A 16,571-nucleotide genomic window follows, 5' to 3' on the forward strand; every position below is an offset into this window, starting at 1 on the left:
CAAGAAGTTTGCAGACAACACAAAGATTGGCCGTGTGGTAGATAGCGAGGAGGATAGCTGTAGACTGCAGGAAGATATTGATGGTTTTGTCAGATGGGCAGGAAAGTGACAAATGGAATTAAACCTTGAGAAGTGTGAGGTGATGCATTTGGGGAGGTCAAACAAGGCAAAGGAATACACGATTGATGGGAAAATACTGAGAAGTGTAGAGAAAGTGAGGGACCTTGGAGTGTATGACCCTGAAGGTAGAAGGACAGGTCGATAAGGTGGTTAAGTAGGCAGATGGAATCCTTTCCTTTATTAGCCAAGGTATAGAATATAAGAGCAGGGAGGTTATGCTGGAACTGCATAACTCATTGGTTAGGCCACAACTTGAATACTGTGTGCAGTTCTGGTCACCTTATTACAGAAAGGATGTAATTGCACTAGAGAGAGTACAGAGGAGATTTACGAGGATGTTGCCAGGACTGGAAAAATGCAGCTATGAGGAAAGATTGGATAGGCTGGGGTTGTTCTCCTTGGAACAGAGAAGGCTGAGGGGAGATCTGATTGAAAAGTACAAAAGTTTCAGGGGCCTGGATAGAGTGGAGGTGAAGGGTCAATTCACCTTAGCAGAGAGGTCAATGATGAGGGGGAATAGATTTAAAGTGATTGGTAGAAAAATTAGAGGTGAGATGAGGAAAACCTTTTTCACCCAGAGGGTGGTGATGGTCTGGAACTCACTGCCTGAAAGGGTAGTTGAGGCAGAAACCCTCAACTCATTCAAAAGGAGTCTGGATATGCACCTCAAGTGCTGTAATCTGCAGGGCTACGGACCAAATACTGGAAGGTGGGATTAGAATAGGTGGATTGTTTTTCGGCCGGCACAGACACGATGGGCCAAGTGGCCTCTTTCTGTGCCTTAAACTTTCTATGAGTCTATGAAATATAGCAATTAAATTAATGAGGATATCGAACTCTATATTATATCAGCAGGAACATGCTGACTAATTGCTCATTTGATTCAAGCCGGCTACATAACTGCCAACTGCATATTTTAGCTACAAGATACAGACCTGTTAAAGATTAAGGGATACTATTATTCATAAAGGGAAAACTGGGTGTGTAAATATAGATTTAAGATTTTTCTGGATTTACATATATGCATTCATAAAAGTGTTCCAGAAGGCAGTCACACCCCTTAGGCTAGGCTCTTCTGAATTGGTCAGTGGTCAGAGACAGGGGTGTGTGACTGCAAGTGAAGCAGATATGAAAATCGAGAAGTTAGAAGTGGAGAAGCCTCAGCCCTTATAATTGTACAATAGGTTTGAGGTTCTTTCAGTTTGTATGGATGAGAGCGAGGGCTGCAGGGCGGTTGAGCAAAGTGACCTTGGCACCATGGTAAGGAAGCCATTCAAGAAGGGGGAATAAATAGGAATGTAGTGGTAATAGAAGACAGTATAGTCAAGGGAATAGACACAGTTCTCTGCGGCCAAGAACGAGAGTCCAGAAGGACATAGATAGAACAAGGAAAGAGTTCTGTTTAGGGAGTAAAAGTAGAAGCACAAAGGTAGTAATCTTTGGACTATTGCCTGAGCCACGAGCTAATTGGCATAGGGTAAATAAGATTAGAGAGGTGAGTGCAAGGCTGAAAGACTGGTGAGGTAGAAATGGGTTCAGATTCATGGGGCACTGGCACCAATACTGGGGAAAGTGGGACCTGTACCGTTGGCACAGTCTTCAACTGAACAATGCTGGGACCAGTGTTCTGGCAAGTTCTATAACTAGGGTGGTAGAGAGGACTTTAGATAAATAGTTGTTGGGGGTGGGGGGGAGAAGGGATCATGTGAGAAAAGATGCAGTAAATTAAAGGGAAAGGACAAAGCAATAGAGCAAGGTAGCAACAAGAGTAATAATAATCAGAGTGCAGCAGGAAGAAATAGAATGTACAAACTTAAGGGTGCACCAGCAGATCAGGCCGGAATTTGTGAAAATAGTAAGAAGACTGAACTAAAGGCTTTGTTTCTGAATGTGTGCAGCATTTGTAACAAAATGGATGAATTTTCAGCACAAATAGAAATAAAGATGTGTGACCTGATAGCCATTACAGAGATGTGATTGCAAAGTGACCAAGGCTGGGACCTGAATATTTTTGATGAGTATTTGACATTTCAGAAGGACAGAAAACTAGGAAAAGGTGGTGGGATAGTTCTGTTAATTAAGGATGACATTAGTCCAGTAATGAGAGATGACCTTAGTTCAAAACATCAAGATGTAGAATCAGTTTGGGTAGAGATATGAAATAGCAAAAGTGAGAAGTCACTTGTGGGAGTAGGTTATATACCCCCTAACAGTGGCTGCACTGTAGGACAGAATATACAGGAGGAAATAATGGGGGCTTGTAAGAAAGATACAGCAATAATCATGTGTGATTTTAATCTACACATAGATTGGACGAATCAGATTGGCAAAGGTAGCCCGGAAGATAAGTTTGTAAAGTGTATTTGGGACAGTTTCTTAGAGCAGTACATTCTAGAGTCAACCAGAGAGGAGGCTATTCTAGACCTGGTTAGGATGCACCATCCATAAATAACGAAGGAAGTTAAGGATAGTATCAAATTGAAAGAAAAAGTGTATAATTATGCAAAGATTGGTGGTAGGTAAAAAGATTGTACAGAATTTAAACCAGCAAGGGTTGATGTAAAAATAAGAAGGGAGAAATTAGAGTATGAGAGAAAGCCAGCTAGAAATATAAAAATGGATAGCAAGAGTTTCTACAATTATTTGAAAAGGAAAAGAGTAACTAAAGTAAGTGTTGTTTCTCTAGGGAGTGAGGCTGGGGGATTAATAATGGGAAATAAGGGAATGGTGGAAGTGTTGAACAGGTATTTTGTGTTTATCTTCACTGTAGAAGACACAAGTAACATCCCAGAAATACTTGTAAATCAAGAGGTGAAAGGGAGGCAGGAACTTGAAACAATTACAATAACCAGGGAAAGGGTACTGAGAAGACTTAGAACTAAAGGCGGACAATTCCCTGGGACCTGATGGCCTGTATCCTAGGGTCTTAAAAGAAGAAGCTGCTAAGGTAGTAGATGCAGATGCTGCCAGACCTGCTGAGTTTTTCCAGCACTTTCTGTTTTTATTTTGGGTTTCCAGCATCTACAGTATTTTGTTTTTAAGATAGTAGGTGCATTGGTTTTTCAAAATTCCCTAGATTCTGGAAAGGTCCCATCAGATTGGAAAATAGCAAATGTAACTCCTCTATCCAAGAAAGGAGGGAGACAGAAAGCAGGAAACTACAGGCCAGTTAACCGAACATGCGTTATAGGGAAAATGCTAGAATCTTTTATTAAGGAGGTTATAGCAGGAAACTTAGAAATTCATAATGCGATCAGGCAGAGTCAACATGGTTTTGTGAAAGGGAAATCGTGTTTCACTAATTTATTAGAGTTCTGTGAGGAAGTAACAAGCAAGGAGGATAAAGGGGAACCTGTAGATGTGGTGTACTTGGATTTCCAAAAGACATTTGATAAGGTGCCACATCAAAGGTTTCTACACAAAATAAAAGTTCATGGTGCAGGGGTAACACATTAGCACGGAAAGAGGATTGGTTAGCTAACAGGAAGCAGACAATAGGGATAAATGGACATTTTCGTGTTGGTAAGCTGTAACTAGTGGAGTGCCACAGGGATTAGTGCTGGGGCCTCAACCATTTACAATCTATATCAATGACTTGGATGAAGGGACTGAATGTATGGTAGCTAAATTTGCTGATGACACAAAGTATAAAAAACTTACCTCTGGTAAAAAAAACCTGAAAAGTGACGTCACAGGAAAGCTGTGACCTGATTGGCTGGTAAGGAATTTGTACTGAATTTGAAAATAAAACATTGATAAAAATTGATTAAAACCCTAATTAACTAATTAATAAGTAGCGTAACTAAACCAGAGGGAGGAGATTACTGTATTTAGTTAGCATTTAATATTTATAGTAGAAATCTAGCACTTGGGACCAAATAGTTAATTGTACATAATTTAGTAAGGATTTAATAAGTATTTATTTATTTTATATTAATTAACTAATTAGTGCTAGAAATGACAGTTAGAGGGGTGAAGCGCTTCACCTGTGAGATGTGGGAGGTCCTTGACGCTTCCAGCGTTCCGGACGACTACATCTGCAGGAAGTGTACCCAGTTGCAGCTCCTCACAGACCGCATGGATCGGTTGGAGCGGCAACTGGATGCACTTAGGAGCATGCAGGTGGCAGAGAGCGTCATAGACAGGAGTTTTAGAGAAGTGGTTACACCCAAGGTGCAGGCAGATAGATGGGTGACCGCGAGAAGGGGCAGGCAGTCAGTGCAGGAATCCCCTGTGGCTATCCCCCTCTCTAACAAGTATACCGTTGGGGGGGGATGGCCTATCAGGGGAAAACAATAGCAGCAGCCAGAGCAGTGGCACCACGGCTGGCACTGTTGTTCAGCAGGGAGGGACAAAGCGCAGAAGAGCAATAGTTATAGGGGACTCTATAGTCAGGGGCACAGATAGGCGCTTCTGTGGACGTGAAAAAGACTCCAGGATGGTATGTTGCCTCCCTGGTGCCAGGGTCAAGGATGTCTCTGAACGGACAGGGGGCATTCTGAAGGGGGAGGGTGAACAGCCAGAGATTGTGGTACACATCGGTACCAATGACATAGGCAGGAAGAGTGATGAGGTCCTGCAGGGGGAGTTTAGGGAGTTAGGTCGTAAGTTAAAAGACAGGACCTCTAGGGTTGTAATCTCGGGATTACTCCCTGTGCCAGTGAGGCTAGAAATAGATAGTGCAGCTAAACATGTGGCTGAACAGCTGGTGTAGAAGGGAGGGTTTCAGATATCTGGATCATTGGGATCTCTTCAGGGACAGATGGGACCTGTACAAGGAGGACGGGTTGCATCTAAACTGGAGGGGCACAAATATCCTGGCTGCAAGGTTTGCTAGCGTCACTCGGGAGGGTTTAAACTAGTGTGGCAGGGGGGTGGGAACCAGAGCAGTAAGACAGCAAGTGAAATAAATGAAGGGGAACTAGTAAATAAGGCCAGTAAGACTAAGAGGAAGAGCAGGTAGGGCGATGTTGCGGAGCACAGCGGGACTGGTGGTCTGAAGTGCATTTGTTTCAATGCGAGAAGTATAACAGGTAAGGCAGATGAACTTAGAGCTTGGATTAGTACTTGGAAATATGATGTTGTTGCTATTACAGAGACTTGGTTGAGGGAAGAACAGGATTGGCAGCTGAATGTTCCAGGATTTAGAAGCTTCAGGTGGGATAGAGGGGGATGTAAAAGGGGTGGGGGAGTTGCATTACTGGTTAAGGAGAATACTGTGGGAGGACACCTCGGAGGGGTCATGCAGCGAGGCAATATGGGTGGAGCTCAGGAATAGGAAGGGTGCAGTCACGATGTTGGGGGTTTACTACAGGCCTCCCAACAGCGAGCGGGAGGTAGAGGAGCAGATATGTAGACAGATTTTGGAAAGATGTAAAGGTAACAGGGTTGTAGTGGTGGGTGATTTTAACTTCCCCTATATTCACTGGGACTCACTTAGTGCTAGGAGCTTGGATGGGGCAGAATTTGTAAGGAGCATCCAGGAGGGCTTCTTGAAACAATATGTAGATAGTCCAACCAGGGATGGGGCTGTACTGGACCTGGTATTGGGGAATGAGCCCGGCCAGGTGGTCAAAGTTTCAGTAGGGGAGCATTTCAGGAACAGTGACCATAATTCTATAAGTTTTAAGGTACTTGTGGATAAGGATAAGAGTAGTCCTCGGGTGAAGGTGCTAAATTGGGGGAAGGCTAATTATAACAATATTAGGCAGGAACTGAAGAATTTAGATTGCGGGCGGCTGTTTGAGGGTAAATCAACATCTGACATGTGGGAGACTTTCAAACGTCAGTTGATTAGAATCCAGGACCAGCATGTTCCTGTGAGGAAGAAGGATAAGTCTGGCAAGTTTCGGGAACCTTGGATAACGCGGGATATTGTGAGCCTAGTCAAAAAGAAAAATGAAGCATTCGTAAGGGCTGGAAGGCTGGGAACAGATGAAGCCCTTGAGGAATATAAAGACAGTAGGAAGGAACTTAAGCAAGGAGTCAGGAGGGCTAAAAGGGGTCATGAAAAGTCATTGGCAAACAGGATTAAGGAAAATCCCAAGGCTTTTTATACGTATATAAAGAGCAAAAGGGTAACCAGGGAAAGGGTTGGCCCACTCAAGGACAGAGGAGGGAATCTATGTGTGGAGCCAGAGGAAACGGGCGAGGTACTAAATGAGTTCTTTGCATCAGTATTCACCAAAGAGAAGGACTTGGTGGATGATGAGCCGAGGGAAGGGAGTGTAGATAGTCTCAGACATCTCATTATCAAAACGGAGGAGGTGTTGGGTGTCTTGCAAAGCATTAAGGTAGATAAGTCCCCAGGGCCTGATGGGATCTACTCCAGAATACTAAGGGAGGCAAGGGAAGAAATTGCTGGGGCCTTGACAGAAATCTTTGTATCCTCATTGGCTACAGGTAAGGTCCCAGAGGACTGGAGAATAGCCACTGTTGTTCCTTTGTTTAAGAAGGATAGCAAGGATAATCCAGGAAATTATAGGCCAGTGAGCCTTACATCAGTGGTAGGGAAATTATTAGAGAGGATTCTTCGGGACAGGATTTACTCCCATTTGGAAACAAACAAACTTATTAGCGAGAGGCAGCATGGTTTTGTGACGCGGAGGTCGTGTCTCACTAACTTGATTGAGTTTTTTAAGGAAGTGATGAAGATGATTGATGAAGGAAGGGCAGTGGATGTTGTCTATGTGGACTTCAATAAAGCCTTTGACAAGGCATGGCAGACTGGTACAAAAGGTGAAGTCACACGGGATCAGAGGTGAGCTGGCAAGATGGATACAGAACTGGCTCTGTCATCGAAGACAGAGGGTAGCAGTGGAAGGGTGCTTTTCTGAATGGAGGGATGTGACTAGTGGTGTTCCGCAGGGATCACTGCTGGGACCTTTGCTCTTTGTAGTATATATAAATGATTTGGAGGAAAATGTAGCTGGTCTGATTAGTAAGTTTGCGGACGACACAAAGGTTGGTGGAGTTGCGGATAATGATGAGGATTGTCAGAGGTTACAGCAGGATATAGATCGGTTGGAGACTTGGGCGGAGAAATGGCAGATGGAGTTTAATTCGGACAAATGTGAGGTAATGCATTTTGGAAGGTCTAATGCAGGTAGGAGGTATACAGTAAATGGCAGAACCCTTAGGAGTATTGACAAGCAGAGAGATCTGGGCGTACAGGTCCACAGGTCACTGAAAATGGCAACGCAGGTGGATAAGGTAGTCAAGAAGGCATATGGCATGCTTGCCTTCATCGGTCGGGGCATAGAGTATAAAAATTGGCAAGTCATGCTGCAGCTGTACAGAACTTTAGTTAGGCCACATTTAGAATATTGCGTGCAATTCTGGTCGCCACACTACCAGAAGGACGTGGGGGTTTTGGAGAGGGTACAGAAGAGGTTTACAAGGATGTTGCCTGGTCTGGAGGGCATTAGCTATGAGGAGAGGTTGGATAAACTCGGATTGTTTTCACTGGAACAACAGAGGTGGAGGGGCGACATGATAGAGGTTTACAAAGTTATGAGTGGCATGGACAGAGTGGATAGTCAGAAGCTTTTTCCCAGGGTGGAAGAGTCAGTTACTAGGGGACATAAGTTTAAGGTGTGAGGGGACAAGTTTAGAGGGGATGTGCGAGGCAAGTTCTTTACACAGAGGGTGGTGAGTGCCTGGAACTTGCTGCCAGGGGAGGTGGTGGAAGCAGGTACGATAATGACATTTAAGAGGCACCTTGACAAATACATGAATAGGATGGGAATAGAGGGATACGGTCCCTGGAAGTGCAGAAGGTTTTAGTTTAGGCAGGCATCAAGATCAGCGCAGGCTTGGAGGGCCGAATGGCCTGTTCCTGTGCTGTACTGTTCTTTGTTCTTTGTTTTTTGAGAGTAAGTTGTGAAGAGCGCAGAGAGAGTTTGCAATCTGCAAAGGGATATCGGTAGGTGAAGTAGGTGGGCACAAATTTGGCTATTGGAGTATAATGTGGGAAAGTGTGAACTTGTCCAATTTAGCAGGAAGAATAGAAAAGCAGAGTATTATTTAAACGGAGAAAGATTGCAGAACTTGGTGGTTCAGAGGGATCTGGATGTCCTGGGAAATGATTCACAAAAAGTCAGTATGCAGGTACAGCAAGTGATAAGGAAGGCGAATGTAATATTGTCATTTATTGAAAGAGAAATGGAATATAAAAGTAGGGAAGTTTTGCTACAGTTGTACAGTGCATTGGTGAGATCACATCTGGAGTACTGTGTACAGTTTTGGTCGATTTAGAATAATAAATAATAAGAATTGCAATAGAAGCAGTTCAGAGAAGGTTCACTCGACTGATTCCTGGGATGATGGGGTTATCTTATGAGGAAAGGCTGGACAGGTTGGGCCTGTATCCATTGGAGTTTAGAAGAATGAGAGGTGATTTTATTGAAATGTCAGATCCTGAGGAGATTTGACAGGGTGGTTGCTGAGGGGACGTTTTCCCTTATGGGAGAGACTGGAACTAGGGGACACAGTTTAAAAATTAGGGAGATGAGGAGAATTTTTTCTCTCAGAGGGTTGTTTGTCTGTGGAATTCCCTTCCCCAGAGAGCAGTGGAGGCAGGGTCATTGAATATTATTAGGGCGGAGTTAGATAGATTCTTGATTGACAAGAGAGTCAAAGGTTATAGAAGCTGGACAGGAAAGTATAGTTGAGACCACAATCAAATCAGCCATGATCTTATCAAATGGTGGAGCAGGCTCAAGGGTACATTAGGGACATAGCAGAGTAGGCCATTCAGCCCATCAAGCCTGCTCTGCCCTTCAATTAAATCCTGGCTGATCATCTACCTCAATGCCACTTTCCCATGTTATCTCCAGGGGCTGAATGGCCTACTCCTGCTCCTAATTCATATGTTTGTATGTATGTTCATATCTTCACAGGATAAAACCATTATTTTGAATTGGTAAAAGTGTTTAACATGTAAATCTGAATTTTTAACTCTCATGTCATGAGGGTGTTACTGTCTCGTCAATTCTTACTGAAGTTTCTTATCAATTCATTGGTATTGATGGGCTTCTCCTCAGGACTGGTCCAAGTACCAGACTCATTACTGACGTGGATGAAAACTAAATTGAACTGATGAATAAAGATATGTTATTGCCCAGTTTCTGGTGAGCAATTAGCAGTTATATTTAAACTTTATTTATATAATTTATATTTTTTTAAAAATGTAAACAAATAAACGGTTGATGTTTATAAAAGTAGTTTTTGTGTCTGATCAATATTTCCCTAACTTGTCCTCCCACTTACCATAAATGTCAAATTTTTGAGTTTCATACTGCCCAATAGGAATCAGTCTGTAATTAATCTCAGAATCTTTCATTTACAGTAATTTGACTTTCTGGCCTTAAAAGGGACATGTTATCTTAAACATGGATGCACCTCAGCAGCAGGTTAATACATTCACATGGGATTATCTGTAACAGATGAATGAATAGCACCCCACATTAGTTAGACTCTGCCTGGTTAGGGTTAGACTGGTTAGTTAAACTCTGCCTTGCCTCTTTAATGGGGACGACATTTTCCACTACAAGTTGCTGTAAGTGGGAGAGGGGAGAGGGGAGGGGAGGGTGTGTGAGAGCAGCAAGAAAGGCTGTGACTTGGTCTGGGGTAGGATGAACATTTCCTCGCAGGTCTGGATGGGTGATGGGGAGGGAGCACTCCTGCTCCTCCTGGCCCACAATGAGTTCTGAAACAGACACCTACCTCATAGATGATTGCATCTGACAAAAATGTGAAAAGTTAGTGATTTGTAAACACTTGGAATAAAGTTTGGTCTAAATGGCAATGAAGAAAGGACCAGGTTACCTCAAGTTGTCCAGGAATAAAACTGGAAATCCTACTTCTTCCTTGGCCATCCCAATTAAATATGGCAAGATTGCTTTCCTATCAATTCCTGCTTGCCTTGGTCACCAAGGTTACATTGAGTGCTGGCAACAGGCTTTCTGGAGGAAAGGGAGCAGGGGGTGAGAATCATTCAGCAGATCACAAAAATAGCTGCTGGAAGCTGTTAGGGGTCAGTTATACCGTGGATCCTCAAACAGCCTCTTCCAGCCACTTACCCAATGACTGATTGGTATTTCAGCAAAATAATGAAAAGTGGGAGAGAAAATGGTTACTGAAAATAGAAGATAAATATGAAAGTGAAGCATCGTAATTTGGAGTTTCCCTGTGATGAAAGGGTATAAGGACAGTCCTCGCAACTACAGGCCAGTTAGTTGAACATCAATGGTGATTAAGGCGTTAGAAACCATAATAGGGGAAAATATCAACAGGCATTTGGAGAGGTTTGAGTTAATTAAGGAGAGCCAGCATGGATTTGTAAAAGGCAGATCATGCTTGACTAATCTAACTGAATTTTTTGCTGACGTAACAGAGAAGGTTGATGAAGGGAATGTGGTGGATGTTGTCTATATGGATTTTAAGAAAGTGTTTGATAAAGTACCACATAAAAGTCCGATTAACAAAATTGAGGCTCATGGAATAGGAGGCTTAGTGTCCAATTGGATAAAAAGTTGGCTTAAGGACGGAAAACATCGAGGCATGATAAGTGATTCTTTTTCAGACTGGAGGATGGTAGACAGTGATGATCCCCAAGGGTCAGTGTTGGGACCATTGCTTTTTTTGTTATATAGAAATGACTCAGATCTTGGAATAAAGTGTAACATTTCAAAATTTGCCAATGATACCAAACTTGGACTAGTGGCAAACAGTGAGGATGATAACAACAGGGCAGCACAGTGGCGCAGTGGTTAGCACTGCAGCCTCACAGCTCCAGCGACCCGGGTTCAATTCTGGGTACTGCCTGTGTGGAGTTTGCAAGTTCTCCCTGTGTCTGCGTGGGTTTTCTCCGGGTGCTCCAGTTTCCTCCCACAGCCAAAAGACTTGCAGGTTGGTAGGTAAATTGGCCATTATAAATTGCCCCTGGTATAGGTAGATGGTAGGGAAATATAGGGACAGGTGGGGATGTGGTAGGAATATGGGATTCGTGTAGGATTAGTATAAAAATGGGGAGGTTGATGGTCGGCACAGACTCGGTGGGCCGAAGGGCCTGTTTCAGTGCTGTATCTCTAAAACTAAACTAAGGACATAGGTAGACTAGCAGAACGGACAGACAAGTGGCAGGTGGAATTTAATACAGTGAGGTGATGCATTTTGGCAGAAGGGATAGGGATGAGGCAATATAGACTTAATGGTACAGTTCTGCTGGAGATGGTAAAAATGGCAGAGGACAAATCATGCCACCATCAAACATATCTTCCCCTCCCCTCCCCTCCCCTATCAGCATTCCAAAAGGACTATTCCTTCTGCAGCACCCTGATCCATTTCCTCATCACCCCTGACACCTTGTCCCCTTCCCACAGTACCTTCCCATGTAATCTCAGGAGGTATAACACCTTCCCTTTTGCCTCTTCTCTCCTCACCATCCCAGGCCCCAAACACTTCTTTCAGGTGAAGCAGCGATTTACTTGTACTTCTTTCAACTTAGCATACTGTACTTGCTGCTCACAATGCGATCTCCTCTACATTAGGGAGACCAAATGCTGATTGGGTGATTGCTTTGCGGAACACCTCCACTCAGTCCACAAGCAGGACCCCAGGTTTTTGTTTGCTTGGCATTTTAAATCATCACTTTGCTCGAATGCCCATGTTTCTGTCCTTGGCCTGTTGCAATGTTCCAGTGAAGCGCAACACAAACTCAAGGAACAGCACCTCATCTTCCAATTTGATACTCTACAGCCTTCTGGACTCAACATTGAGTTCAACAATTTCAGATCATGACTGCGATTTTGATTGTTCTTTATTTTAACCATGTGCCAGTCTTAAACTTGTTTTTCATGTTTTTACTTTCGGACAGAGCTGTTTATTATTCTGCCATTAACATTCTCTTTGGTCAAATCTTTGTCTTTTACTACAACTATTACCACTCCCTTTGCCTTTTATTCCATGACATCTTTGTCATTTAATCTCTCCCACCCTGTACCCTATCACAGACCTTCCCTTTGTTCCTCCTCCCCCCTCCCTTTCAATGGCATAAAACCCATCACGTTTCTACCTTCCTTCGGTTCTGAAGAAGAATCATATCCAACTGGAAACGTTAACTCTGTTTCTTTCTCTACAGATGCTGCCAGACCTGCTGAATATTTCCAGCACTTTCTGTTTTTATTTCAGATTTCCAGTATCAGCAGTATTTTGCTTTTATTTTAGAGATTGAGGGGAGATTTGATCGAGCTGTACAATATATGACAGGCTTAGATAAGGTAGACAAAGAAAAGCTGTTCCCATTAACTGATTGTACAAGGACTCGGGGACACAGATTGAAGGTTTTGTGCAAGAGATGCAAGGGGGGATGTGAGGAGAACATTTTTAAGCAGCGAGTGGTAAAGACCTGGAATTTGCTGCCCGGGAGGGCGGTGGAAGTGGAGACAATGAATGATTTCAAATGGAAATTGAAAGGGCACTTGAGAGAAATAAACTTGCAGAGGCTACGGGGATCGAGCGGTGGAGTGGCAATGACTGGATTGTTCCACAGAGAGCCAGCATGGACTCAACGGGCCAAATGGACCCCTCCTGTGCTATAAATAACTCTGTGACTCGAGGTCATGATCAATCTCTGATCTGTTTCCTTTCTTATTAAAGAATTATCGCAACAACTCAGATGCAGCCCACTGATGCCAGGAAAGCGTTCCCATGCTTTGATGAACCAGCAATGAAAGCAACTTTCAACATAACTCTGTATCACAAGGAGGAACACAGTGCAATCTCCAACATGCCAGAACTTGGTCAGTCTCACAACTTTCATTAACTAGCTTTTAGTAATTTAAATAAAACTAGTGTGGGAGCAGGATGGGGCTGGGCAGGGGAGGGCACTGGCGGGGACAAGGCGTTGGGGAGGGTGTAAGGCGGAGGCGAGGGTAGAGGAGGAGGCAGAGAGGGAGGGGCAGAGTGGGGGCAGGAGGTGGGGGAGAAGGAGGAGGAAGGGATGGAGTGGGGGCAGGAGGTGGGGGAAGAGAGAGAGGAAGGGACGGAGTGGGGGCAGGAGGTGAGGGAAGAGGGAGAGGAAGGGACAGGCAGGAGTGGGCATTGGTGTAGAGGTTGGGAGGGGGCAGGGTATTGCATGTCTGAATTCTGAACACTGATTTTCTCCATTGTAATGTTCAAAAAAGGGGAGAAGGTTAAACCTGGACATTACAGGCCAGTCAGTTTAATGTCGGCGGTGGGGAAGCTTTTAGAAACAATAATCCAGGAGAAAATTAAGAGGCACTGGGACAAGAATAAAGGAGAGCCAGTGTGGATTATTAAGGACAAATCTAACTTGATTGAGTTTTTTTGATCAGGTAGCACAGAAGATGGATGAGGGCAATACAGTTGATGTGTGTATGGACTTTTAAAAAGGCATTTAATAAAGTGCCATATTAGCCTTGTTCACAAAATTGATGCGCAGGGGATAAAAGTGGCAGCAGCATGGATTCAAAATTGGCTAAGGGATGTAAATTTTTGTGAATGTTGTTTTTTGGAATAGTGTTTGTGAAGTTGCCCAAGGTTCAGTACCAGGACTCTTGCTGTTTTTTGATATATATTAATTACTTGGACTGGGGGTACAGGACAGGGGCATCATTTCAAAATTTGCAGATGGCAAAAAACTTGGAAGTGTAGTAAACAGTGAGGAAGATAGTGATAGACTTCAAGAGAACAGAGATAGGCTGGTGGAATGGATGGACACATGGCTGATATAATTCAAAACAGAGAAATGTGAAGTGATTTGCTAATGATAAGAAGAATGAAGAGACAATACTTACTAACTGGTACAATTTTAAAGGGGTGCAGGAACAGAGAGACCTGGTGATACTTGTGCACAAATCTACAATAACTATAACAACTTGTATTTATATAACACCTTTGATATAATAAAACATTCCAAGATACTTCACAGGAGTGTTACAAAGCAAAATTTGACACTGACACACATAAGGTGATGTTAGTGCAGATGGGCAGAAGCTTGATCAACGAGGTAGGTTTTAAAGAACATTTTAAAAGGAGGAAGGAGAGGCAGAGAGGGTTAGGGAGGGAATTCTAGAGCTTAGATCCCAGGCAGTTAAAGACATGGCCACCTATGGTGGAGTGATGATGGTAAGATGGGCGGAGCAGTGGCAGATAGAATTTAATCCTGAGAAGTGTGAGGTGATGCATTTTGGGAGGACTAACAAGGCAAGGGAATATACAATGGATGGTAGGACCCTAGGAAGTACAGAGGGTCAGAGGGACCTTGGTGTACTTGTCCATAGATCACTGAAGGCAGCAGCACAGGTAGATAAGGTGGTTAGGAAGGCATATGGGATACTTGCCTTTATTAGCCGAGGCATAGAATATAAGAGCAGGGAGGTTAGGATGGAGCTGTATAAAACGCGAGTTAGGCCACAGCTGGAGTACTGTGTACAGGTCTGGTCACCACACTATAGGAAGGATGTGATTGCACTGGAGAGGGTGCGGAGGAGATTCACCAGAATGTTGCCTGGGCTGGAGCGTTTCAGTTATGAAGAGACACTGGATAGGCTGGGGTTGTTTTCCTTAAGGCAGAGAAGGGTGGGGGGGGGGGGGAACCTGACTGAGGTACACAAAATTTTCAGGGGCCTAGATCGGGTAGATAGGAAGAAACTTTTTCCCTTAGCGGAGGCGTCAATAACCAGGGGGCATAGATTTAAGGTAAGGGGCAGGAGGTTTAGAGGGGATTTGAGGAAAATAAATTTCACCCAGAGGGTGGTTGGAATCTGGAATGCACTGAAGAGGTGGTGGAGGCAGGAACCCTCACAACATTTAAGAAGGATTTAGATGAGCACTTGAAACGCCATAGTATACAAGGCTACAGGCCAAGTGCTGGAAAATAGGATTAGAATAGATAGGTACTTGATGGCTGGCACAGACATGATGGGCCAAAGGGCCTGTTTCTCTGCTGTCTATCTCTATGACTCTATGATTCTATGACAGCAAGGCTGCAAACAATCAGGGTCAGCCTCAGACAGTTGCCAGGGAGAGGGATGAAGTTGGTAGCTGCGGAATGAACTTTGCAGCAGGGTCCGAAGACAATGGATCCAGGAAAGTGCAGTCCCACCCAATTGGATGACAGTAGAGAGGCAGTGGAGAAGGATGGTGTGGTCAATCATGTCAAAGGCTGCACACAGGTCAAGAAGGACAAGGAGGGAAAGTTTACTTTTGTCACTGTCACATAGCATATCATTTTTGACTTTGACAAGAGCTGTTTTGGTACTATGGCAGGGACAGAAACCTGATTGGAGAGGGGTTCAAACAGACAGCTCAGGGAAAGATGGGCACAGATTTGGGAGGCAACAACACATTCAAGAAAGGGAGGTTGCAGATCGGGTGGTAGTTTGCAAGGACGGTGGGGTCAAGGGTTGGTATTTTAAGGAGAGGAATTAGGATGGCAGTTTTGAAGGAGAGCAGGACGACATCCGAAGAGAGAATCATTCACAATATCAGCTAACATGGGAGCCAGGAGGGGAAATTGGGTAATTAACATTAAAGCCTGGCTCAGGGATAAAATTAAAACCCAACCCGGGCTGGACCCGACCACAGCCAACCCGAACCCAACCCGAGCCCGAGCCCTTTAATTATTTTTGTGCCCGACCCAACTCAACACGAATCTCCTTCATCTGTTGCGGCAGCTGGAGTTGTGGTGAATCTTGGATAAGCCTGATCCCGTGACTTCCCGGAAGCAATGTCCAGCCCGACCCGACCCAAGCCTGAATACTAGACTTGGAATTTCGATCCGAGCCGACCCGAACCCAACACGTGTAATCGGGTCTAGTCGGGTTCGGGTCGGGTAGTCAGGGTTTAATCAACATTTTAGTGTGAATAAGATCAAGGGAGCAGGAGGTGGGTCTCATGGACAAGATGAACTCAGCGTGGGCATGAGGGAAGATAGAAGAGAAACAAGAGAAAGATGCGAGCTAATAAAGCAATTAATAAAGCAATTAATAAAGCATATGGGATCCTGGACTTTGGGCACAGGTGGAAACTTTAACCCCAAAAATGGTGGGTTTGGGTGGGAAATAAAAATGTTAAAAATCTGGAACCCGCCTCCAATGTGCCAACCTTTGGTTTTAATGGAAGTGGAGCAGGGAATGGGCAACCAATCCACTCGCAGGAGGCTGCTTGGTCATTTAAATATGAATGTGTATTATGGATATTTTATATATTATATTCAGTATTATAATGAAGCTGCATGCTCATCTTTAATCTCCGTTTGAAATTTCATCGTAGCCAGCAGGGTTTTTTGAGCCTCAGGAAAAGTTGGTGAAGGATCTAACTTACCTGCTCACCTAGGCTTTATCAATAGTGGTATAGAGTACAAAACCTGGCAGTTATGCTAAACTTTTACAAACCACTCATTGGCCCCAGCCAGAGTATTGGAG

General features: G+C 44.0%; 1 protein-coding gene across 1 annotated transcript in view; it reads left to right on the plus strand.

Moving 5' to 3' along the window:
• Positions 1 to 16,571, plus strand: part of LOC137352618 (aminopeptidase N-like) — a 138,021-nt gene that overhangs the window by 15,825 nt on the left and 105,625 nt on the right. The window contains exon 2 of the mRNA XM_068018349.1: positions 12,781 to 12,923. Within this exon, the coding sequence (XP_067874450.1) occupies positions 12,781 to 12,923 (143 nt within the window). The remainder of the gene's footprint in view (positions 1 to 12,780; positions 12,924 to 16,571) is intronic.

The sequence above is a fragment of the Heterodontus francisci genome, chromosome 38, assembly GCF_036365525.1.
Source record: "Heterodontus francisci isolate sHetFra1 chromosome 38, sHetFra1.hap1, whole genome shotgun sequence".
Taxonomy (NCBI): domain Eukaryota; kingdom Metazoa; phylum Chordata; class Chondrichthyes; order Heterodontiformes; family Heterodontidae; genus Heterodontus; species Heterodontus francisci.